Genomic DNA, 26,847 nt, shown 5'->3' on the forward strand with positions numbered 1-26,847 from the left:
AGTAATAGTAACTATATTCCTGCATATGGTTTGGGAGAAAAGGGCATTAACCTTTTATAAGACAAATAGACTTGGATCCCAGCCAATGTGCAATTTTAGCTTTAGTTTTCTTACCAGTAGAATGAGGACATTAAGACTTACCTTGTTGCATTAAATGAGTAATGATTATGGGTAAACTACCTAGTTCACAGAAGGAATTCAATAAAGCATAATTTTTTTTATTTTTCCTTTTTCTGGAATCCTCAGTGTCTTCCTTATTACTATTTCTGTAATTCCAAGAATCTGACCTCATGGTTTAAACTTCCTGCCCTCCCTAGTTATGGCTAACTGAGAGACAGATGGTGGAGTAAGCACAATTTTCTATGCAATTATATTTTCTACAAAATCAGAGTATTTTATTAAAAATAAGTAAGCCAAATATTAAACACCCCTATATTTAAATTGAATAAAACATTTAGAACCAAATATTTTAAATATATAAATTTTCTTTGGTACTTCACCCTGTTGTTCTTAAAGTTCCCTGAATCTCTGTGACAGTGCATTTAGACTATGGAACAAAGCAACCAGAGCAAGACATTGGCCAGTTTTCACGAGAGCAAAGCTCTAATTCAACCACAAATCAGTTTTTTTTTTCTTTCTTTGAACATTGGCATGAATTGAGATTCAAATTCACATTTTCTAACATGTAGGTTTGTCAAATACACTAAAATACTGAGTACAATAGTATTTTTAATGCCAAAGAAAATCATGTAAAGTATGAAATATCAGAATGTTGATATAAACTCTAGTATCAGATGGCCTGAGTTTAAATCCCAGCTCTACAACTTATTAGCTGTGTGACCTAAGGCCAGGTAAATTCTCTATCCCTTTGTTTTCTTATCTGTTATGTAGTAATAATAATGGTACCTCCCTTGTACCATTATTGTAATGTAAGAATTAAAGAGTTAATTTGATTCTTACATTAAAGATTAAATTAAATATTCCATCAATTACATTAAAGATTCATGTAAGAATTAAATTAGTCAATGCATGTAAAACAGTTGCAAAAGCTCTTGGTAAATGTTAGCTACTGTTATTTTGGCTATTAGCATTTGGTCAATGATCTCCCTTGTGATGTTCACCTACACGGGCAGGTGTACCCTTCTTTCTCCTCTCATAGTATGTATGTCCTAGAACAGTGTTGTTTGAAAACTATTCACTTGTTATAGAACTGTTCACTTGTCTGTGTCCCCACTTGACTATCAGGTATGTGAAGACAGTCCTGTCCTTTATTAATTTCTACATCCTTTGTTTAATGAGTAAATTAATCAGAACTAGAAACTATGTAGCTAGATATGTTTTCTGTACAAGTTTATATTTTTATACAGTTAAGCGATGGATTCCAGAGGAGACTTTATGTCACCAGTATGAGAACAGAAAACATACTAGTTAAGCCAGCCATGTCACATACTGGCTGTTTGACCTGAGGAAGATGACTGCATCTCTCTGAGCCTCAGTTTCCTCATTTATCAAATAGATATAATGATATAGTTTGTAGGGTGGTCATGAAAATTAAATGAGATAATATGTATCAAATGTTTGACATACAGTAAGCTTTCTTGTTAACAATTGCTATTCCATTCTTTCCCCCTTAATCCAAAGTGCTGCTCAACAAGAGTTCGAAGACAACTGGACAGGAATCTCACCTTTCATAAAATGGTGGCATGGATGATTGCACTTCACACTGGTAAGTTTATTAAAGAAAACTTGGAACCAGAGAGTTCCCTCTATTCATAGATACCTTTTTATATAAGAGATCAATCAGTTTTTATAGTTAGATTAAGTGGTGGTTGGATATGTTGTATTTTTTTTAATGAGTTGTGCTCAAAATATTTACCACACTTTCTGCCACTTCAATATTAGGATTTATTCCTTTAGGTTTTAAAACATTTTTATTTCAGGATTTTCCTATAAAAATGAAAATATGCCATCAGAAAAGTCAATCCTAGTGTCCTAACCCTTTCCTATTCTTTCTAGTGTCAAAAATGTTAATTCACGTATGAAAACGTATTTATTCCAAAAAATGTTCTTGGTTGCACATGTGAATTTGTGGACTTTTTGCAGTAAACTTACATGAGCCACAACCCATCAAATGAGAATCCCTCAAGACTGTCATTATCAGCTAAATGCCTTCATTATTATTATTACTATTGTTATTGTTATTACATGTATCCATACAATGGATATATATGTGTGTATATAGATATTATACATTATTATTAAAATTATTAGGGTGGTAGTGTCAGTGCAAGAAGGACTATATCTGGGACCCTCATCTAATTCCACTAATTCACTCAACAAATAATTCATGTGCCAGAGAATAGATAAGAACAGTGATAAAGCAGACTTGTACTCTGCCCTTAAAGAGTCTATTCCTAGCCTGAGTAAAATAGGCTTCGGTTATAGGCATTTAACTGAGCTTCTCTTCTACTAGTAGATCTAGCAGGCTTTTTGAGCAGTGGAAAATAAATAGTTCAAAAGAAATATATGATAAAATCCTGTTAGAAACTGGCATAGTGTACGGATTAAGAGCATATATTTGCGTGCCAAATGTACTGGATTTGATTCTTAACTCTGCTGCTTCCTAGTTTGATGACCTTGAGCAAGGTTTTAAAGCAGTCTATGTCCCAGTTTCCTCATCCACAAGATGAGCCGATATTATTAGTACCTACATCACTGGATCAATGTAAGGATTAAGTCATTGTGAAGTACTTATAACAGTACTTGGCATCTAGTAAGCCCTATGTAAGTGTTTATTAATAAATAATGCAATTTTTAAGAGAGAGAGATTCATACCTTATGGCCATAGGTTTGTATCAATTCAATCAAATTTGTCATCTCTCTCTGGAGGTAATTTCAGAGTCAGGTTAATGGGCCAGTAGTTAGGCATTCATTACATGAGGGTTTTCTTATTTGAGCCCAAATATATTACGGAGAGAGATCATGAGAGCATATCTAAACACCTTCAGAAACTAAGGCTATTGTGTAGAATCTTATAAATTGGTTGGGTCTTTAGGAGCATATAGCTCAACATCTTCATCTTACAAATTAGGAAACCAAGACCAGAGAGTTAAGTCATTTTCCCACAATTACACAACTAGAAAGGAGCTAGAATTGCCTTGTCTCCTTGGTTCTGGAGACCCAGTTCTTGTTTATAAGTGTCCTGGGCCTCCCTTTGTCTCCCTGTGGCTTATCATAGAGTTAGAGGCTGTCCCAGAAACCCAGCTTTCAATAAATTTGTGCATACCCTTCACTCTATTTCTCTTCTCTGCCCTTTTCAGCGATTCACACCATTGCACATCTATTTAATGTGGAATGGTGTGTGAATGCCCGAGTCGGCAATTCTGATCCTTATTCAGTAGCACTCTCTGCACTTGGAGATAGGCAAAATGAAAGCTATCTCAATTTTGCTCGAGATAGAATCAAGGTAAGCCTCTCATTATCTGATTCAGATATTCTCTAGGCCATTACAATTGAGCACTAGATTTCAGTGAGTGAAGACCTCTACTTTGCCAGAAAAAAAGAAAAAAAGTTGGCTAACCATCAGAGGGACAAGTCTGTAGGTTACAATAATGGGAGTATAGCAAAAAATGTCTCCCACACTCCTCATCCCATGTGTGGAGGTCTCTAGATGTTTTCAGGTCTTTAAGCTCATCCATGAGAATGTGTGCATGTGAATCCTGGAGTAACTCAGGCTTACCTGTGACTATGCCCACCAAAGAAAGCTGGGAACACATGCTTAGTCGAACAAGGTTTGGTTTATTACTTGCTACAGCAAAAGAAATCGCACACCTTGAGGAACTCTGGGCATCTCAAAGGGATGTAAAGTGGATTTAGGATTTAGGATACTGTTAGATAGTTTGGGGGAGGATTTAAGAATGCAAGGATTTTTTTCTGGATCAATTATGGTTAGGAATTGGGGGTAGTTCTCAGATAAGGTATGTTAATTATTTTTTCTAGGAGGCAGAGGGAACAGAATAGGATTAAGTCTATAATAGGCAAAGAAGCAGTAGTCATTGTCTAGGCTCAGACATGATTTTGGAGTGATTTCGTTTTTACCTCAATCCATCACAGTCAGAGTGACCTCCTCTGATGTTGGTGTTTTTGTGAAATTATTTATGCGAAGTAGGGAACATCCTGTCCTAAGTATTAGTGTAAGGCCAGCCACCAGCTGACAGTTGTCAGTGATGCCTTTGTCTTTTCTTACCTACAACATCTGAAGGATGGCCTGTGTCCACAAATTGTCATTCCTTGAGAAGAATAGGTGCACTGGGAGTAACTCAGCATTTCTCTAGGGGTAGCCAGGAGGGTATCCAGAAGTAAGAATTTCTTCTATCCCAGCAGTTGTTGAAGCTTCCTACACTCAGAGACAGAAGCTTCAAGTCTTCATGCACCCAATGACTTGGGAAGATGACTAAATCACATTAATATGCACTGAATTCTAAAAATGTTTCCTTGTGTTTAGTTTTGGGAAAAATAATTCTTATCCTCAGACTTACATGAGAAAAACTTGCCTGATATACTTAGGGACAGAATTAAACAGCATCATAAAAAACCAGATTTTTTTCCTACAATATATTGGGTAATTTTTCTTTTACATTATTCATTGTTTGCCCAATGATATATGAGGGTGGCAACATGAACATAACTAGGTAAGTCTACACTATCATGCTCTGTTCAATTGTTCCTGGATCACTTTTGCTGTATCTATGCTCTCCCACTCTTCTAAATGTTCTCATTTTCAATAACCTGTAGCTGTGTTTCCTCCTCAGAGGACTGCCCTGGGGCATCCCTTTGCTCACAGACTCAAAGATGTTGGAAGGTTGGTGGGGGGCGGCTGAATGGTTACGCCTGTTCCTGTGCAACCCTTAGCCAGTCACTGGTGGATGCAGACTATGAAACCTGGCTTCCTTGCCTGGAGACAGGAGAAACTCTGAGTTGTAACTTACCCTCCAGAGTTCCCCTGCAGGATCAGGCTGAAGCTATCCCTTGTGAGACTTTGCCTGATTTCACCCCCTTGCTTGACTTGTTCATCTTTTCTATCCTATTCCCTACTCTCTTACCAGTTTCTCTTGGAGCACATGTTTTCTAAGTCACTTGCCCATGAAGTCTCCTCTCAGGATCTGCTTCTGGGGAACACAGTTGATGATGTTTGGCATTCCCAGAATATATTTTCAAACTAAGCACTGTGACCCTTTCAAAATCAAACGGAGAAAGAGCTTTGAGACACTTTTAGGACATCCTGCAGTTGATTGATTTCCTTTACTTTCTACCCCCTTAGAAATAACTATTTAAGTATATCAATTCACATTTCCTATGACATCTGAACCGTGTAAGGCGTTTCAAAATTTAGAAACATCTATTTCAAATCTGTATCTCTGTGAGGGATGATTAAGATTATTCAAAGAGGGGGTGAAAATATCTATTGTTCTATACATTGGACACTTTATAATAGTCCTGCATTTGAGAACCTATAATAATGTGTACGTGTGTGTGTGTGTGTGTGTGTGTGTGTGTGTGTGTGTGTGTGTTTATATTTTACAGAACCCTGAAGGAGGCCTGTACCTGGCTGTGACCCGGGTGGCAGGTATCACTGGAGTTGTCATCACGCTGTGCCTCATATTAATTATCACTTCCTCCACCAAAACCATCCGGAGGTCTTACTTTGAAGTTTTTTGGTACACACATCATCTCTTTGTGATCTTCTTCATCGGCCTTGCCATCCATGGAGTTGAGTGAGTGTTTAAACTCTGAAGTCAAGGATTTCATGTCCCTCAATTTCTAGGCATGATACTCTATTAGAGGCACAGTGACCTCCTTGCCTGTGTGTGGTTAGCCTGTCTGCTAAGGGAATGTGAGAGGATAGCAGAGGTCAGTTTGATAGAAACCACTCAACACTGGCATTTTTGTTTCATGCACCCATGTAATTGCTCTTCATAGTGAAGTTATGTATAGCAAGCTTGAAAAATACACCAAAGTCTGAGTATCTTTGCAAATGTATAAAACATGTTGAGAGCACTGGTAGGATCCGGAATATCTGTAATGATGTCCCCTGTGGTTTAATCACTAGTAAATTAAACAAACCTCCAAACTAGAAGAGTTAATGATTAACCAGTTGAAGAGGTTTATTATAGTCCAATAAGTTTTGATTTAAGCCCACAATCATTTATTTGTTGCCTACCATGTATGAGGACCTATCTCAGGCACTGCAAGAAATACAAGCAGGAAAAATATATGGGTGTTGCCTTCAAACATTCTAATATAATGAAAGTAACAGCTACCTTCTATTAAGGGTCTGTGCTAAGGGTTTGACATGAGATATTTCTTTTAACCCCCAAAATGTATAGATTTCTCACTATCACCATTTCTTGGGGATAGTAATTGTAGACAAGAAACCTGGAGCTAAAATGTTAAAATATGCAACCTAAGCCACCCCTCTGGTAAGTGGCCCAGCTGAGATTGGAGCCAGGCAGTCTAAAGCAGGCTGTGATAAATGTGCTCTTAGAGACACACAGTTCCTGGCTATGTGGTTAGGAGAGTTTGCCTGATTGGAAATCCTCCTTCATACCAAGTTTCCTTTTTTGTACTGTTTCGTACCACCTGCACACAAAGGCAGGCCTGGGGAAGTATCCTGGTGGGTATAGGGCTCCAGGAAATTAGGGGTGGAGGAAGTAGAAGCTCGAGACTCACTCTGCCCAGAGCCCAGTTGGTGGCCAAGACATGAGTGTGAAAAAGGGGAAGAGTGGGGAAAGCTGCATTAGGCACTGCATTCTTAAACTACTTGCTGACTGTGACCCCTGATAAATTCTTTGTAAGCATGGAGAAATCAATGTAGACCAAGAATCTGTTTACTCTCTTAAAGCACTCAAGTATCTTTAAATGGGACTTAGTCATAATCCAGTGTTTCAGGTAATCCTAGAGAAGAGAAATAATTTCTTCCCTTCTCCAATTTAGTAATTCCACCACTTTCTGTTTGTATAGTTTCACAGATATTCGTCTTCCTTTGAAGCAGACAAAGGAGATATGTTTATCTCCTTCTCCACTTGAAGATAATCTGCTCTTTACACTGGTTAGGTTATTTCTCACAGTCTCATGGCTCCGTAGCAGCTGAATTGGTTTTAAAATGCAGGTTTCTGGACTCCTGGTCCTGGCATTGGGAAGAGAAGGAGAAAATCAGATTATTTTCCTGTCATTTTCTTCCCATGGGAACTTAGGCATTTTGAACTTTAATAGTTACTTTTTGGACTCTTACTTTGTGTCTGGCATTTTTTATATATCGTGCAAATTGCTTATTATAATGAACCTTTAATGAGGCACTATTACATCTGCTTTACAACTGAAGGAAGTGAGGCTCAGAAGAAGTTCAATAATTTGCCTGAGTCCACCAAACTAGTAAGGGGTAGAACTGAGATTTGAACCCAAGTCTGTCTGACACAAAACAGAATTGTTTTCACCAAAACATTCTGCTTTGAGTTACTAAATCATTCTGATTTACATTCTCATGTAAAATGGAGGCAATAATACTTGCCTCTCAGGCTTGTCATGAGGATTAACTGAGATAATTTGTGTAAAATGTCTTTCCCTAAGCCTGGCACATGATAGGTGCTCAATACGTGATAATTCTCTTCCCTAAGACCTAAGGATAGAAAGGAGTGGTTAATGAACTTGAATTAAAACATTCTCATAATACACCAAATGACACAATAAATTTTAGGTCTCCAAAACAAACCTTTACAATGGGTTTTCTGTGTCTTTTCTTCTTACATATTCTGAAGATGCTGTCATTTATGTTCCTTGAAGTCTACTCAACGTTGTGCCTTCCTCTCTCTATCACCAATAATTGTCTTATATTTTGGTAGTTGCTCAACTTTTATTGAATTGAAATGAATGGGCTCTGAGCACTTTAAGGTACACACTATTAGTGTTGATGTCTGTGAGAATGTTATAATCCCTATATAGTTAAGTATTTCACACTGGTTTCAAAATTTGGTTTGATTTAGATAATTTCCGAACCCACAAATAAGGCACTTCTGATAAGCTTCAGTGCTACTGCATATGACTGTCTTGGTTGCCTACTATAGTGGGTGCCTGGCCAAGGATGATAAAGTTGGCCCACACTTTGATGATTGAGCCCTTTGCTTATAGGACTATCCTCATACGAAGAGTACCTTTTTCTAATTTGCACAAAGGCACTGTAGGGACCAGCAGTCACTCTGTTAGATTTGCAATTTTTCTGTTTTTGTTTGTTTGTCAATGAAAATGATACTTGAGACAGAAGTACAAATTCTCCCTTAAGATAATTGATCCAAGACTTACCCTCTATAATGTTACATGTAAATATTCCTTTGGTAATTGCACATACATTTTTTCTGTTGCTGGGTATTATACATTTTCTTTCCTTTCATCTATTCAGAGGAAGCAATAAGCTATCACTTTTAAGTGAAAAGTACAGGACCTACATCAGAGCACTTAAAATATATGCAGAATCTTTTAATAAAACAATTTAATTTCCTATTACTAAATGATCTGGACTTACATTTTTCTCCCAGACGAATTGTACGTGGGCAGACGGCAGAGAGTTTGGTTAGGCATAGACCAGAAGTTTGTGAACAAAATATCTCAGATTGGGGAAAAATAGAGGCCTGCCCAATCCCTCAGTTTGCTGGAAACCCTCCTATGGTATGTACAATTCATTGTTGTTATTACAGTTTCATTACTGACCATCTTTAACCTGTGTCTAAGAAACATGTACAGATGTTATACATCTATATAGATGTCCATTACAAATGTCATGGAACAGCTAAAACGTGTGTCTACTTTTCTCTGCTGTGTTTATTGGATAGACTTGCTTCTTGGAAACTAAGCTTTGCATTGTTCTGTTATTAACATCCTGATATAAAACTTGGAAAAATAGTCTTTTTAGAAGTGGTGTTTTGGTTCAAGAAGTTGCATCTCTTTTCTTCATGACGACGCCATTTTTGGGGGGACACTTGGGATTCCATCTTGAGCTGAGTTGGATAGCTCAAATAAATCACTTATAAGGAGTGAAGGGCCTCTTCAGATATCAGCACATACTACTTTCTATACAGCTTTCAGATTTGAAAAGGAAATTGATGAGGTGGTACATAAGGCTACCTTTAGGCATTAGGAGTTTCCTGTTTATGAAGCATAAAGGAGGCTGGACAGCCAGGTACATACCAACATCCAATGGCATCATGTGGTAGGCAGAAATGTGGCAAGGGTGACCAAGGAAATACATGGTGAAATACTTTCTTTCTTCTATTGGGAGCTCTGGAGGGCTCCATTTTGTGTATTCTCGTATCACTGCTCCATAGAGTAAGATGTGGGCTTGTAATCTTCATAACATTCCCCCTATTGGCAGACAGTATACTTTGTTGGTTATTGTGCTAGCCATTGGTATAATACTAGGCAAAAATCAACATTTGTGCAGGGCTTCTGAAGAGGATTATTTTTTTTTCCTCAAGCATAGTATAACATAAAGGCAAATTTTCCATTTTATTTTCTCCTTTCTTTTTTCCTACTCTTCTTAGCATAGGAGTACTCTTCCTCCAGACACAGCATACTATCTGAGGACTTAGTATCTTTAATCATCCTTTCCCATTAATGAAAGCAACTAGACATATCAGTGAATTGGCTCCACTACATGCAGACATCAGTAGAAAGGATAAAAAGGGAACTGTATTGCCAATCCTCTTGTGGGCAGGGGAAGGCACATTTCCTCGATGACAGCTGGAGTCAGGGTACTAGTGCCTTAACAGAAACCTATCTCAAAGAATTTCTAGGTATACCAGCAACAATATCCAAATCTGGCTCCATTCAGTGGGGCTCCATGGTAGCACTCAGGAAACAGATGGATGATTTGAGACTGTTTTAAACATCTATCCCATTAAAACAAAGGCCAAAAACAGAACATTGTTTATATCTAGGGCAAATATTCTTCAAGTTTGGCTGAAGATGGGGAGATTCAGGTGCTCTCAATTTCCAACAGTAAGTTTCCTATAAAAGTAATTTAGTAGAAAGATTATATGTGAGACTATGGGAAGCACTCTCTTATTTTTCCCCCTTAGAATACATTCCGGAAAGTCATCTTTTAGATAATATTGCCGTCTAAAATTCTTTGCTAGTTTAGGTATTAAACTAGAAATCCAGCTGGCTGAGTTTCAGGATGGATCTGTTTGGCCTCAATGTTTTTACACGGCCAACAATGCTACAGAGTAATTCCAGTGTTCAGAAACACTACATGTTCTGCATGTTCTGACCCAAGAGCTATCTAAAGAAGTCCGAAAAGCTCTGAGTTTGTCTCCATTCAGCAAGTGCATTGTATACTCCCAGAATTTCTCAGAATATTGGAGAAACAGCCAAACTCTTGCACAAAATTTGTCGTCTTGCAAATTTGTCACTCTGACTACATAACTAAGAGAAAGCAATCACAATGTTGCATTAAAAATATTGTGTTGCTGAAATGTTATCCTTTAAAGAAATGTTAATTCTGAAACCAGCCTTGCTTTGTTATAGGGTTACTGCAACTGTAGTTGCAACACTGAGAGGAAATCCCATTCTTGTGAACAGTTCCTCTTGGGAAAGTTTTATATTGTCAGTACAGTTCCCCAATGTGACTAAGGAGAATGTTTACTTTTACTGGCTCAAAATTATCTTAGTCTCAGATATTTTCATATATTCCATTGTAGAAGAAATGTATTTATCTAATGTCAAATATTTAAGCAAGCCTACAAAGACTTGGCTTCTCAAATTTTTCTCCCTCTGAATATTTTGTTATCTATTACCAGTTAATGTATGTCATTTTCATGTTTGCTCTGATTACAGACTTGGAAATGGATAGTGGGTCCCATGTTTCTGTATCTCTGTGAGAGGTTGGTGCGGTTTTGGCGATCTCAACAGAAGGTGGTCATCACCAAGGTATTGATTGGTTTAGTAATTACTAGTGGCCAGTGTCTAACTGTATCATAGACAAGTCTTCCCAACCCCTCTATATCATTGGTCAGATGTTACAGCAGAGAGAAGACGTACAATTTATTTCAGGTTACTTCACTCAATAATCAAATGTTTGAACCTTTAACTGGGGAAACTACAAGCTACCACTTTTGATGTTAAAATGAAGCCAAGTTCTTTCTGTGCATGAATCTCCTTCACCCACTGTGTGTGTGTGTGTGTGTGAGTGTGTGTGTGTGTGTATGTGTGTAGGGGAAGGACACAGAGACATTATTTGGTTAGTTAAGAGGAGAAAAGAAAAAGAGGTGAGTTCAAAGGGGCGTAAATTGAGTCTTAAAATTTTCAGATTCCAAAAGAACCAGAGATCTAAGGGTAGGTCTCATTGAGGCTGAGCTAGTTTTTCAGGTTGTCTTTACCACCTTTTCTCTGCTGTGTATGTAATAATCTAATATGAAAGTTGAAGTGCCCAAAATTTCAGCAAGTTAGTAAATAAGCTGCGTCTCAAATTTGGTCTCCTAATTCCAAGTCTAGAGTGACTTTTCCTAAACTCTAATCTGTTTCTCATCACAAAATAAATAAATATCCAACTAAATAAATGTAAATGGAACTCCTTGTTATAATTTCAGGAAACACCAGGAAAGTATATCTTTATCAAATAAAATTTAATTCAATTCAACTCAGTTCAAAAAGTATTTGCCAAAACCCTACTATGGGTTACTTTTGCAAAACACACAAATTCTTCCTGTCCTCCACCCTATCTTTCCTCATTTGCTGTCTCTGGTGGGTCATAGTAAAGCTAGTTCAGCTGGCTTTGGAAGTCTTGAAATATAGGAAACCACAACAGTTCTCCTTTTGTGATATTTATATTGCATTATAAGAACAATCCCACAGATCAGCAAAAACAGTTGCTGCAAAATTTCCTTTACTAGACTAGAGATGACTGAACCAGACAAGTATTTTTCTTAAACATACTTTTAAGGAAAACTTGTTTTCCTTTGAAGAAAATAGATAATTGTTTTCTTCTCATGTAAATAAATATGAGAGACGAGATGTTATCCAAAAGTATTCCAATGAGAATGCTATCCACTTATTTAGTTACATCTCATTTGTGCCTGTGATAGCAAAATTGTAATATGGTAAAAATTGTTTCCACAACACAAAATTGCAACATGGTAAACAATTTTCAACATAATTTTAATTTACTGTTTTCAAAATGAAGCTTTGCAACTCCTTATTTCAGAGCAGAAGGGAAGTTGGTTATAGTTTTTATCACGTAAGATGCATTTAATTCACAAGTTCTGGAAACGTTTTACATTTTTTAAAAAAGAATTTTTCACTCTTCCTCAACTCCCTATTCAAGAAAAGCCCAGCAGTATCAGTTAACGTTAGGAAGCTGCTATTTTATTTCTATTGATTTTTCTTTCCTTTGATGTCCCTTGGTTTGTCTTTAGTTATACATATAGGGTTCTTCTAGAAGCCTTAAGAAATCATGAAAGAAACAGTATATTACTTTCTGTCTTGCTGTTCACTGTGTTCTACTTTTTAAAAAATTATCCACTCAATAGTTGATAAACATTTGAATTGTTTCCTGTTTTTTGCTCTTATGAATAAAGCTGTTATAAACATGTGTGTACATAGACAAATGAGGATGGCAATGGGTGGGTAGAATAGATGGTATACTCCCCAGATAGGGAGAAATGTAGAAATAACACATGGAATCAGGCAGATTCAAGGTGTGATTCAAGACAAAGATAGACCAACTTAGTCTTGGTTTGGGGAATGTTGCTACATAACTAGCCAATGGGATCTCCTTCTTCTGACCAGCTATTAGGTTGGTGCAAAAGTTATTGCGGTTTTTGCCATATTTTTAATGGCAAAAACCGCAATTACTTTTGCACCAACCTAATACTAAGGCCCTCTCTCATCCTCTGGGGAGATAGGAAGGCTGAGCAGGAAACATCACTTTTTGTAAATTTTTTAGCACTTTTTTGACTTCTGAGAGGAAAAAAAAATCACAATAGGCTGATTTTTTATGTTGGATTCCCTGGTAAAGACTGAGAAATAACTGCATGCAGAAGGCTTCTAAAGCATTCTGTAAGAGATAAACCTGGAAAGGAAGTAAGAAAGGCAGGAATGGGGAGAGAGAAAAGCTGACCCTCTTTCTAGTTGCAACTGTGGTCTCAGATGATACTACAGGGAGTGCGGGAATTGAGATAGCCCCTTAGAGTTAATCTAAGTTAAGGAAAAGGGACTAGGCCTCAGTATCCCATAATCAGCCCATCTTTAGTAATGGGCTACAACTGAGGGCAATTCCCTGTGACAGACACATCTGCTGGAGGAACTGCTGTGTTGTCCCTAAAGCAAAGATCTAGGTGGGCCAATTTAGCTCGGTTTTTTATCCATATGGACACTAAAAAGGCAAGTATTTAGGAAAGATGTCATTTCCAGACATATGTTTTATTCTATAGGTGGTCACTCACCCTTTCAAAACCATCGAGCTACAGATGAAGAAGAAGGGGTTCAAAATGGAAGTGGGACAATACATTTTTGTCAAGTGCCCCAAGGTGTCCAAGCTGGAGTGGCACCCTTTCACACTGACATCTGCCCCTGAGGAAGACTTCTTTAGTATCCATATTCGCATCGTTGGGGACTGGACAGAGGGGCTGTTCAATGCTTGTGGCTGTGATAAGCAGGAGTTTCAAGATGCGTGGAAACTACCTAAGTGAGTAAAAAGTACATATTACCAGCATGTATGAGTTCAGGAAAAATGGCATTAAATAGCTCCTCTTCCTCCATGTTTTACTAAGTCTCCAACAAAACACACAGGTTCTAAGAATATAGGTAGCTATTTCTGTGGTCGCCATTTTATATGTGTGGTGTGTTTATGCATATTTTCATAAATGTTATGTGAAATATGAAACCTTTGAATCAAATATTAGAAATAAATACTTCCAAATTCCTTTAAATATGTAAGGGTCAAGGCCAAGTTAGATTAACTTTCCTAACAAATATAATAGTAGTGTATCAAAAATATTCTTAAATTTTCATTGGCATAATTTATTTGAGGTTAAATGCCACATATTAGCCCCTTTGCCTCCTTTTCCCTGCATGCCCAACATGCTATCAGGTACTTAGTAGATGCTAAAGAAAGGTTTGAGAGTTTGTTGAATAACTCAATGAATAGACAAATGAAAAGTGGAGACATTAAATCTACAAGATGTTATGATGCGGCAGATTCTCACTTCAGTGTGCAGCGTGTGCAAGATTTTTAAGAGTGGGATGTCCTGGCAAGACACAGGGCATGTATGGAGGGGGCATTGTTGTGTGTGAAGAGGAATGGGGAGATAAAAACAAACAAACAAAAACTTGTTCTGAGTTACCAAATGTTTTTGGTTAGCCAAATATTTCTCTTCTCACTTCCAAACCCAACGTTGGCACTAAGTTTGGTTACTTGAAAGCTATTTCATAGAAGGAAGCACCCAATAGATACATTATTCCAATTTGAATTAACATATTGCACATCCCCAATAATTATGGGTGTCACATCTCACTCTGAAGATCAAGACATCTCTGTAACTATCTCCTCCCCATTTCCCTTCAGGATAGCGGTTGATGGGCCCTTTGGCACTGCCAGTGAAGATGTGTTCAGCTATGAGGTGGTGATGTTAGTGGGAGCTGGGATTGGGGTCACACCCTTCGCATCCATTCTCAAGTCAGTCTGGTACAAATATTGCAATAACGCCACCAATCTGAGGCTCAAAAAGGTAAGTGCTTTCATTTATCGGAGGACCTAGAGCAGTAACCATACTCTGCCATGTGAGGCCTGAGAATGCTTTCAGGGCTAAGGTTGGCAGAGACCATGGGAAGTGAAGAAAAGCTTCCAGTGGTTCTAGAGAGAAAGGGTTTTCTTCAAAAGAATGTTTGTTAAATCTAATGTGCTTCTAGATAAGTAGGCCTATTAGTGAAGGGAATATATTGTATTTGTATAGTGTTGCTGGAAATTCAGAAGAAAGAAAGTTGGGAAAGTATTCACAGCCCCAACTCAATAGCTATAATTTTTGTATATTCTCTTCTAATATTTCCATGTTTATGTATTTTTAGAAAGTTGTAAATATTGAGTGTGTATAATTTCATGTCCTGCTTTTAAAAAATATATTACAGAAAGTGATTTTCAATGTTTTCACAGGCTTTATAATGATGACTTTAAATGATCCCTTCATGTTCTATTGAGAGGATATTGAATAATTTTTCTTTCATCTTGTGTTGGATATTGAGATTGATTCAATTTCCAGCCACCCTCCCCACCACCCAATACTTTTTTTTGCAAAGGGAGAAGAGGAGACCTGAAACTCTACTTACGAATATCTCCTCAGGGTCAATTCACAGGGGATTTTTTGGTTAACTATAAATTTGGTTTTATTCTGTAATAAAGGGCATCCTAAATAAACCTCAGGCCATTCTTATAACTATAAAGATAAACTCTAATAGGGACATTAAGCCTACCTTGACTTTTCATTCTCCCTGTACCTCTTTTCCATGTGCAGGAGATATGCATAGAACCTTATTTTTCCCCTAGGAACTCATGAATGTCTGGCAGTAGCAGGCAGGGAAGAATTTCTGTGGCAATCCCTGCTAGTCTAGATTCCATCAGGCTTTCTAAGAAGAGGTTCAAAGGAAGCCAGGGATTCTGGGAGAGTAAGAGCAGACTCAGAGAGAAACTTGGTGGGCTAATAGTTTTTTCTTAAGCCATGTATTTCTGAGGCCAGGTTACTTATTTACTGCCCTGCTAGAGTGAAGGCCAGAGCAGGTTCATGTAAACTACCCTGTGAAATGTCCAGAGCCTTCCGAAAATCTATGTTTCTAGGCATTCTGAGCATCAGGAAAAAGTCTGGGTGACAGAAAGTGGAATTCCACATGTTAATGCTGATAGGGCCTGCCAAATATAATCTGCTTCATGATCCACCCCATTTTCAGATCTACTTCTACTGGCTGTGCCGGGACACACATGCCTTTGAGTGGTTTGCAGACCTACTGCAACTGCTGGAGAGCCAGATGCAGGAAAGGAACAATGCCGGCTTCCTCAGCTACAACATCTACCTCACTGGCTGGGATGAGTCTCAGGTAAGGACAAGACCCCAAGGCTCAGGTCCTTCCCATAGTGTACAGGGCTTATGAACTTCCCCCTGGTTATTGGTGTGTCTTGTGCACTATTTTTTCTAAGTACAGTTAGTGGATTTGGTGATCCGGTCCATTCACTCTCATTTAGTATCGCCACATGATATTTAGACTGCTCAGATTAGAATCAGAGCCTGTGAGGGAATAAAAGCCATCACTTTGACATTATTAGATCAATTCTCCCGCCAGGCACTCTGAAACCGGTGATTGAGATGATGCACAGGGTTATTTTGGGGAAAATTTAGCTTTCTCTTTCTCTCTCTCTCTCTCTTTCTCTGTCTCTCTCTCTCTTTCTCTGTCTCTCTCTCTCTTTCTCTCTCTCTCTCTGTGTGTGTGTGTGTGTGTGTGTGTGTGTATAAAACAGACAATCCCCAACTTACAGTGGTTCAACTTATGATTTTTCAACTTTGCAATGAAGTGAAAGCAATATGCATTCAGTAGAAGCCATACTTCAGTATTGCATTCAACAAATTACATGTGGTATTAAACCTTTTATTACAAACAGGCTTCTTGTTAGATGATTTTGTGGAATTGTAGGCTAATATAAGTGTTCTGAGCACATTTAATGTGGTCTAGACTAAACTATGATGTTTATTAAGTTAGATGTATTAAACCCATTTTAGACTTATGGTATTTTCAATTTAATGATGGTTTTATCAGGATATAACCCCATTGTAAGCTGAGGAGCATCTGTATATATAACGTACATAAGCATATAAAGGATTCTGTATATATGTATATATTTTAATATGTATTTATATATGTATCACATATATATTTATATGTACATATGTGTCTATAAAATTTAATTTTTGTTTTTGTATGTTTTATAATATACTCACTACCTTTATAATTATTATGTATATATATTGCCAAGTATTTTTCTTATGTATCTATTTACATAGATTGTCTAATTTTATCCTCTCACCAACACTATAAAGTAGCTCCTATTATTATCCACACTTTACAGATGAAGAAACTCAGACCAGGTTAGGTCATTTTCCTAAGAGCACCCAACAAGTAAGTGACAGAGACAGAATGTGCCAGAGCCTGCACTCTTAGCATCTCGCAGTAGTTCATGATTATCATTTATGAATAAATTATTATATATCTAATGAAGGTGGTATATATGCATGTATGTGTGTGTGTGTGTGTGTGTGTGTGTACAATGAGGGTGCTCTTTCAAAAATGTTTGGAGACCACAATAATAAAGTAAGCCAATAGTTCTCAACAGGAACAGTTTTGCTCTGTTCCCCCCAAGACACACACCAGAGACAGTTGGCAATGTAAATATCCTACGATTAACAAGACAGCCCCCCACAACAAAGGATTATACAGTCCCAAATATCAACAGTGCTGAAATTGACAAACCCTGAAACAAGTTAATGATTCCTGGAGTGTAACATCTTTGTAAATAAGCAAACATTAATGACTTGGCCTGGAAACAGATGCTGCCACCATGAGTGAGGAGCTAAGGCAAGAGTCTCTGCATATTTCTGTCCTGTGTCTCAGCTGGTGTCTTAGTCCATTTGTGCTGCTATAACAAAACACTCGAGGCTGGATAATTTATAAAGAACAGAAATTTATTTTCTCAAAGTTCTGGAGGCTGGCAAGTCCAAGATCAAGACACCAACAGGTTTGGTTGTCTAGCAAAGGCTGCATCTGCTGGGTGGGAGAAATACTGTTTTCACATGGTGGAAAGAAAAAGGGCAGGCTCATCAAATACTGTGTGATGACTCTTTTCCAAAGCCCTTAACTCATTCATTAGGGATGATCCTTTATGTCTTAATCATCTTTATAAGGCTCCACTTCTTAATGCTATCACATTGGCAACATCTGAATTTTGGAGAGGATACATTCAAACTATAGCAACTGGGTATACATAGACATTGGCTCCACAACCCTGAGCATCTTCCATGTGCACCCTGTCACTGTGAAGACTGAATTCCCATTTGGGTTTTGACATATTGTTTATCATAGATTCTCCAAGTCTTAAAGGAATCTTGTAGCAAATATAGATTAAGGAAACATCACCATAAGAATTGTTGCTCCAGAAAAAGTGGTTTTGAAATGCCACTTCTGCTATTTAAAAACAAAACAAAAATGCTTTGATAAAAATAAAACTCAGGAAAAAAGCTATATTATATAAATTGCTTTACTGTTTTGTTATTTAAAAAACAAAGCACAGTTTTTTTAAATCAGTAATTTATTTGTATTAAAAATTAATCATTTTGCTTTACCAAACTGATCTCTATAGGATTATTAAATTGGAGTGCCCACCTTTCTTAATATCCTCTATGCCCATCATCCATCTAGTGAATTTCAAATCTGATTTGCTTTTTAAAAATAAATTTAATTAACCACTTTTATGAAAAATACCTGTTGTTCAAACTGAAGCCTCCTAGAATGGTAGCAGAAAAACAGCATGTGACTATATACATATATGCACACACACGCGCGCACACACACGCACACACACTAGCTTTAGGCTTGATTTGATGTCTTATTATGCTACCAAAGTATTGCTGCATTTTAGTCAAAAATTGTTACATCTCTTAGTAATTCTCCCAAAGGAGTGGAAGTATATTAGGGTGAAGAGAAAAAGTCAAACATAGAGCAGAGAGAAAAACAGTGAGACACTACTCATCCATCAATGCCTGACTCAAATACTGCAGCCCTAACCCTTACCCTGTTCTTCCACTCCACCTTCCTTCTTTGTTCTCATTAGGACACTTGTGCCTCTTTCATGACACTCATCATACCCTGTTCGACATATGGGATTATTTATATTTATACTTCAAAGTCTCCCTTTCTAGATTGTAAATTGCTTGAGAGAGATCCAGTTTATTTATCTTTGTATACCTTTCAGCATCCAGCAGGGTGCCTTGGTTAGAATAGTTTGTGAAGGATGTAAATACATTGTATGTGCTTTTACAGCATGTCTCTTTTTTTCTGAATTCATGTCCTTTCCTGTAGGCCAATCACTTTGCTGTGCACCATGATGAGGAGAAAGATGTGATCACAGGCCTGAAACAAAAGACTTTGTATGGACGGCCCAACTGGGATAATGAATTCAAGACAATTGCGAGTCAACACCCTAAGTAAGGAGTCTGTCACCAAGATGTTTTTGAAGCTTGCATCTGCCTAAAGCAGCAGCCCCCATACATATCTAAACTTGTATATTTTAGAAACTCAAATATGTATATTACTATATAAAGGTTGAATTCATGCCCAACAAAAGATTCCAGATATCTTCAACTTTAAGAAGGAATCTTTAAATTATACCAAATTACCTGGAGAGTTATTAAAAACAAAGATTTCCAGGTCCCCATCTCAGACCTTCTCAACCTGCCTGTCCCAAGTAGGGCCACAGGTTTGGTTCTTTTCTTTAGTCTTCTAAATTTCATTAGTGTATCTGCTTCTTTTAAAGATTCAATATAATTTATACATATTGTTAAGGAGACACTGTCCCCACTTTTAGTTACAGCTTCTGGGTCTAAAATCTTAAGTTGACAGATGTCTCAAGGTGCTTTCTGCTCTCACTAAAACTTTAGTCATTATAAAACCTTGAGGGGGATCCCTTATCTTGCTAGAACACCTGAGAAACTCAAGAAATCACCATACATGCACCCTGTAGACTATTACTTTTGGCACTGTAAGCAGCATACAAAGTACCTGGGGATCTCTTTAAAATGCAGATACCGATTTAGAAGATTTGGGGTAGGGCCAGGTAATCTGCATTTTTAAAAAAGCTGACGCCAAGGCTACTGATCGGAAACCACACTTTGAACAGGGCTTTAGACTCTAAAATTTAGAGAAATGAAGCCACACCGAGTGGCTGGCATAGTTGGCTTGTTCCTAATTTCAAGATGCCAGGGGGTACAGAGCCCTGAAGGAAAGTAGCCCACAGACTCATGAATTCACCACCATTTTTCTCTGTGATATAAGTTCCAAAAACCTTGGTTGGATTTTATTTTTGCCAGGGAAGTCAACTACCTTTTGAACTATCCAGATGCTCACACAAACAGGCTGAACCACACTCCCTCTGAGCAATATGATCAAAGGAGCAGAGGGGACTTTGCCCTGGGACCTCAAATTAATGGGAAATTCACCTACTTGCTTTGTAGACATCTCATCCCAAAGCTTGAAATTGTCTTTTTTTTTTCTTTCCCAAAAGTACCAGAATAGGAGTTTTCCTCTGTGGACCTGAAGCCTTGGCTAAAACCCTCAGTAAACAGAGCATCTCCAACTCTGAGTCTGGCCCTCGGGGAGTGCATTTCATTTTCAACAAGGAAAACTTCTAACTCATCTCTTCCATGAGGAAATAAATGTGGGTTGTGCTGCCAAATGTTCAAATAATGCTAATTGATCATATAAATACCCCTTGCTTAAAAATGGACAGAAAGAAACTATAATGTAATGGTTTTCCCTTAAAGGAATGTCAAAGATTGTTTGATGGTGATAAGTTGCATTTATATGGAGCTCTATGGTTTTAAGAGCACTTTTATAAACATTATGTCATTTTTTTCCTCTCAGTAATGTCAGTGGAAGGTAGGGCAAAGATTCTTGGACTCAATTTTAGAATCAAAAGGGAAAGGATCAAAAGGTTCAGTAACTTCCCTAAGATTATGAAGCTGTGATCAGATCTAGCCCATCTTACTTCAGGTGTGATACTCTTTCCACAATACTGAGCTGCCTCAGAATCCTCAAAATCAGTTTTTATGTTCCCCAAAAGAAGAAGGAAACCAAGGAGTAGCTACATATTTATATTTTGTGTCATTTTTGCCATCATTATTATCATATTGAAGGAAACTTTCCAGATCATTAGGATATAATATATGTTGAGAGTGTCTCAACACTTAGTAGTGACAGTATTGACATCTGAGCATACTCCAGTTTACTAATACAACAGGGTAACTGGGCCAGATATTCTTTCTACAAAATAATATTGGATTGATTGGAGTTAATGTAGTACTCATCATTTACCACGGTGCTTGGCAGAGAGTGGATACTCAAGTAAGGTTTGTTAAATGAATGAATGAATGCACTTAGAACCACACGATGCCAACATAGAATTAATTTAAAGCCTTAAACAAAATTTATCTAAAGAAATAACTTCTGTTGCTCTTATTGAACAAAGGAATCTGATTCTCCCTAGGGTCAAGAACAGGCTAAGGATACTAACCAATAGGATGGCCTGGAGGGTTCTGCACATTCTTATTTGAAGCATGAAAAAAGAGGGTTGGAGGTGGAGAGTTAACCTCCTGCCATGACTCTGGTTCATCTAGTCCTGCTCCTTGTGCTATAAAATAAATGTAGACTGATTTCCTGCCCAAAGTGGTCTACTCCAGCTAGCCTTTATGAATATTGAACTTAAGAATTGTGACAAATATGTATCTGATACGGTCATTTGTTTTAAATAGCACCCACCCCTTGTTTTCCATAAATACACACAAGAAATGGATCACATCTGTGTGACTAATGGTTTATTTGTATTATATCATCATGATCATCCTGAAATTAACAATCCAGAAACAAAAATCTCTGTACAGAGATCAAATTCACACTCAATAGTATGTTATGAATATATGTTCAAGAGAGAGTCTCTAAATCACTGTTAGTGTGGCCAAGAGCAGGGTTTTGTTTTTCTTTTTCTTAGAACTGGTCCCATTTCTGGGAACTAAAACCAGTTTTATTTGCCCCACCCCTTGGGGCAACAAATATTTAGAACTCTTCAACTTTGGTAATGAGGAAGAAAGAGAAAGTGCTGGGGGAAGGGCAGGAGACTGATTTAGGAGGAAAAGGAAATACGGAGAAAAGAGAATGGGAGAGTGAGAGAAAATAAAAAAGGCAAAAGGGAGAGACAGGGGAAGGGGGTCTCATATTGGTCATTCCCTGCCCCAGATTTCTTAAAATTTTATATGTATTGAATGTAATTGAAGGAAGTATACACATATTCATGTTGTTTTGATTATCTAGGGTATTGAATATTTTTAAATCTGGTCACAAATTTTGATGCTGAGGAGGATTATTCAGGGGACTAGGATGAACTAAATAAGAACTCAGTTGTTCTTTGTCATACTACTGTTCCTTTGGTCTCCCAGAATCCTCAGGGCACTGAGGGTAGGTCTGACAAATAAGGCCTGCTGTGTGAATGTAGCCTTTGTAAAATGTACTGGGATGGTTTCTGCTTAGAGATACTTAGGTCCAGCCTGTTCACACTGCACCTCAGGTATCAATTCATCTATTCAACAGGTATTTATTTGTGTTATTACTATGACTCAGGCTCTTTTTATTGTTTCAATTCTTTACACCAAAGTATGAACTGGAGAGGGTACCTCAGTTATAAGGAGTCTGAGAATATTGGCCCTTTCTAACCTATGTGCATAATTAAAACCAGCTTCATTTGTTGCTCTGAGGATGTTTCTCCAAGGTTTTCTATCTTTGAAACCAACTAAATTATGAAAGTGGAGAGATCTGCCCTGTGTTATCCAGTTTTGAGATAAAAAATGAGTATAAGAGTGCCTGTCATTATAAGAGCTTCCTTCTTTATTCTTCTCTCAAGCCACCAGCTGCCAGCCACCAGCAGCCAGCTGCCAGCCCAGCTGTTTTTTTTTTTTTTTTTTTTTTTTTTTAGCACTTAGTATTTAGCATTTATTAACAGGTACTGTAAGAATAATGAAGCATTGTTTTTAATCTTGAGACTATGAAGGCTTTTCTTAGTTCTTCTGCTTTTGCAATTGTGTTTGTGAAATTTGAATACTTGCAGGCTTTGTATGTGAATAATTCTAGGGGGGGACCTGGGAGATAATTCCTACAGGGAATTCTCAAAACTGTGCTCAACTATTAAAATAAACGAGCTTTCTTTGTGTCTGTGTTACTGATCTTTGTATTAAAGGGTAAATTCAGCTAGTGACGATTTTCTCTGCCCCGGTGGGGTTGAGACACTCTGTGTTTCTGCATATGACATGCCAAACACTTCATGGTTTATGGACTGGGAAGTGAAAGCTGAAGACTGAGTTCTGTGCTGAATACTGTTGATCCTCACAACACTGAGAGAAGGGACAGGGAGGGCAACTTAATGTTATAGACAGAATTTCAGAAACCAAGAAGCCCCAGTGTGACATCTTTGTTCCACGTCTACTGAACTTTCATGTTCTAACTTCACAATTAAGTGTCATCAAGTTCAATTGTGGGCATATGTGCTCATGCTTCTGTGATAGCCTTTGTTCTAAATGAGTCAACCAGTTACGATCTCCATTATTTAGAAAATGCATAGGGATGTGGGCATGACATGTTGCTGTAGGAGTCACCAGGTGCTGCCATGGAGGGAAAGGACATTACCTAAAATAAATAGCGATAACAGAAATAGCCAACATTTGGTAAACACCTCCTACTATACTTAAGTAAAGTATATTTCACATATACTTTATTTAATCCCTCAGCGACACTACAATGTAGCTGTTTTATCCCAATTTTGTTGATAAGAAAACAGTCTGAACGAAGGTGAATGAGAAGGAAAAGTTCCCAAAACTATTGGGTGACTATGTCAACATTCAATCCACATCTTTCTGGGGACAAACTCCATGTCCTTTATACTACACTAACAGATTACACTAGGTAATTTTGTTTCTCTCTCTCTCTCTTTTTTTTTGTTTTTGAGACAGAGTTTTGCTCTTGGTGCCCAGGCTGGAGTGCAATGGCACAATCTCAGCTCACCGTAACCTCCGCCTCCCAGGTTCAAGCGATTCTCCTGCCTCAGCCTCCCGAGTAGCTGGGATTACAGGCATGTGCCACCATGCCTGGCTAATTTTGTATTTTTAGTAGAGACGGGGTTTCTCCATGTTGGTCAGGCTGGTCTCGAACGCCCGACCTCAGGTGATCCGCCGGCCTCAGCCTCCCAAAGTGCTGGGATTACAGGCATGAGTCACTGCACCCAGCCAAAAACTAAGGATATTTTCAAAGTAATTATGCTGGGTACACATTATACACCAAGAATAGCTGGGTAACAGTGGTAACATAAATCTCTAGTTTATACCATTTAAGTAGCTTGGTGTCTTAGTTTAGAAACACTGGTTAATCTGATTCATGCTAATTTTTACTTTTAAATTATGGTAAAATAGAACTTATAAAAAAATGGAATTATTTTGCTTGGAGAAAAGAAGGCTGTAGGGTGATTCAACAATATTTATTAAGTCTACTTTTTCATTTATGTTTATTTTATTTATAAACAATTTCTGTCTACTTTATTGATAAACAATTTCTGTCTTTCAGAGAATGGCCAGCTATTTTCTATAGTGTGTGTGTGTGTCTGTGTGTCTGTGTGTAATAAGATTGTGTGAGGAAGGAGCTAAATTTCTCAATTGTAAATGCAGTTTGGCAAAAAACAAAGTGTTCACAGAGGCTAGGAAATCTGATCACTAGAGATTTTTAAAATTTGGAAAAATGATCAACCAAGTGGCCTGAGAGTCGTTTAAACCTGTAGCCTTTATTATCTTGTTGTAGTGGTGGGGGAATGAAGTAGTCTAAATAATTGGATATTCCAGCTAATACTTATTGCTAATAGATGCATAATTTTCAAGGAAGTGGGATGCTGTCAATTATAGGAAGAAACTAAATCCTGAAATACACTTCTTCTTGGATTTAAAAAATACTAGGAAAGGTTGTACATGAGCAGAGGGCACTGTGAGCTTATTTTCTAGATTTTACTCTGAAGAACTAATGACACGAAGACTGTGTCTAGCTGAGACTTTTGAAAATAGCCCAAAGTATCATATCCTGAAACTTCATACTTCATAGAGGACTGCTCCAAAGGCAGCAAACTTGATTTATATAATAAATTAAGTTCAAAAGATCTTCATAAATCTTAAAATTACATTCGATTATAAAGAAATCACAAGTTTACCATTATGTTAGATCCCTCAATTGCTAAATATCACTTACTCTTTTCAGTAATAATAAAATCACTAACCTACTTATGCTCATAGAAAACACTAAACATCACTTTTTCTGATCAGATGAGGGCAAGTCAGGGCATAAGGAATGAAAACACCTTTGTTATTTCCAAGAGATTTCAGGGCAATTCTTATAAATCTTTATGTTGATTGAAAAGAAAAAAAATTATGCTACCTAAACATCTCCTGGGAATAGCAAATGTGCTTGCATTAGCTGAAAACCACAAGGGCACACTATTAAAATGGGAGTTATTCCAGACCAAGCTATTGGAGATCAGCACAGCTGATTATCCTGTTTTCCAGGTGGGGGCTCTGCATCACTCGTGACTAAAATGTCACACTCATACATCTGTGTTATCAACTTTCTGCTGCATTCCTTAGTGCTTATTCTGTTGGGACAAACATGCCTATGGCTTTACTAAGATCGAAGGCAACAGCAAGCTTGACCATATTCAACTCACAAAGAAAGTCAGATGCAAAATAGCCTTTAAGATTATGAGTTTTTAGGCCGGGCGCGGTGGCTCAAGCCTGTAATCCCAGCACTTTGGGAGGCCGAGACGGGCGGATCACGAGGTCAGGAGATAGAGACCATCTTGACGAACACGGTGAAACCCCATCTCTACTAAAAAGTACAAAAAAACTAGCCGGGCGAGGTGGCAGGCGCCTGTAGGCCCAGCTACTCGGGAGGCTGAGGCAGGAGAATGGCATAAACCCGGGAGGCGGAGCTTGTAGTGAGCCGACATCCGGCCACTGCACTCCCGCCTGGGCGACAGAGCGAGACTCCGTCTCAAAAAAAAAAAAAGAATATGAGTTTTTGCCCTTCCTTTATAGAAAATAATCAGAAAACTTTCCTTTCCTTTTGGTAAATATAAAAACACATTTTGAGAAATTTGTTTCCTCTTTAAGATATTGTATATCAAATGGTGAGGGGATGGAAATCGGGGGAAAATGTAAAACAAATGAATGGTAACCATATTAATAGAGAGAAAAAGCAAGATAAGGAATATTATAATGAATAGTGTATTTTTTAATTGTTTTTTAAAAACAGTAATGCTTGAATTGATTGCAAATTGGCTCCTATTTCCTACCTCTCCCTGGATCCACATCCTCTGCAGTGTGACTTTGTAATTCCTTCTATCATGAGGAGTCCATTTGCTCATCCCTTGTATCTGGGATATTCTCGTAACATGACCTGACCAATAGAATGTGGCAAAAGTGACTTGTGAGTTCCAGAGTCTAGGTCTCAGGAAACCTGGCATGCTTCTCTTCTCTCTTTTGCTCCTCTACCTTTTCCATACAGAATGCTCAGACTAGCCTGCTCAAGGGTGCAACCTATGGGGCAGAGCAGAGTCAGCCTGCTAGTCCCAACCAAGACCCCAGATATGTGAGAGAGAGCCCAAGACTAACAAAACTACCCAGGTCATCCGCAGATGACTGCAGATACATGAGTAAGTTCAGCTCACATCCTCAGAACCACCCAGACGTCCTGTAGATGTATGAGAAATATTAAATGATTGTTGTTTTAAGCCACTAACTTCAGAGTAGTTTGTTATATAACAAAACCGCTGATGCAAATGGTATCAAAAATTGTTGAAAGAGAGAGAGGGGTTCAGGGTGAGAGCTGTAGGTGATTGTATCTGTGCTAATACCACATAGCCCTTTTTGGGGGATTGCCCTGAATAATACATTAGCTTTGCTATGAGTAAAA

At 37.9% G+C, this 26,847-nt stretch overlaps 1 protein-coding gene across 2 annotated transcripts; it reads left to right on the top strand.

Annotated features, from left to right (window-relative positions):
- Positions 1-1,646: 1,646 nt before the first annotated feature.
- On the top strand, positions 1,647-26,847 carry LOC105536139 (cytochrome b-245 heavy chain). Of its 2 annotated transcripts, XM_011975410.1 has the most exons (11): positions 1,647-1,726; positions 3,321-3,466; positions 5,584-5,774; positions 8,589-8,718; positions 10,885-10,977; positions 13,479-13,732; positions 14,612-14,774; positions 15,985-16,131; positions 19,162-19,286; positions 20,363-20,515; positions 26,188-26,847. In XM_011975410.1, the coding sequence occupies exons 1-10, from the start codon at positions 1,696-1,698 to the stop codon at positions 20,487-20,489; spliced, it is 1,407 nt and encodes a 468-aa protein (XP_011830800.1). In that variant the 5' UTR covers positions 1,647-1,695; the 3' UTR covers positions 20,490-20,515; positions 26,188-26,847. The 2 variants fall into 2 exon arrangements, with proteins under 2 accessions (XP_011830800.1, XP_011830799.1); XM_011975409.1 differs by lacking the exon at positions 26,188-26,847 and having other exon boundaries at positions 20,363-23,050.

Source organism: Mandrillus leucophaeus, unplaced genomic scaffold (assembly GCF_000951045.1).
Source record: "Mandrillus leucophaeus isolate KB7577 unplaced genomic scaffold, Mleu.le_1.0 Scaffold1553, whole genome shotgun sequence".
NCBI classification, from domain to species: domain Eukaryota; kingdom Metazoa; phylum Chordata; class Mammalia; order Primates; family Cercopithecidae; genus Mandrillus; species Mandrillus leucophaeus.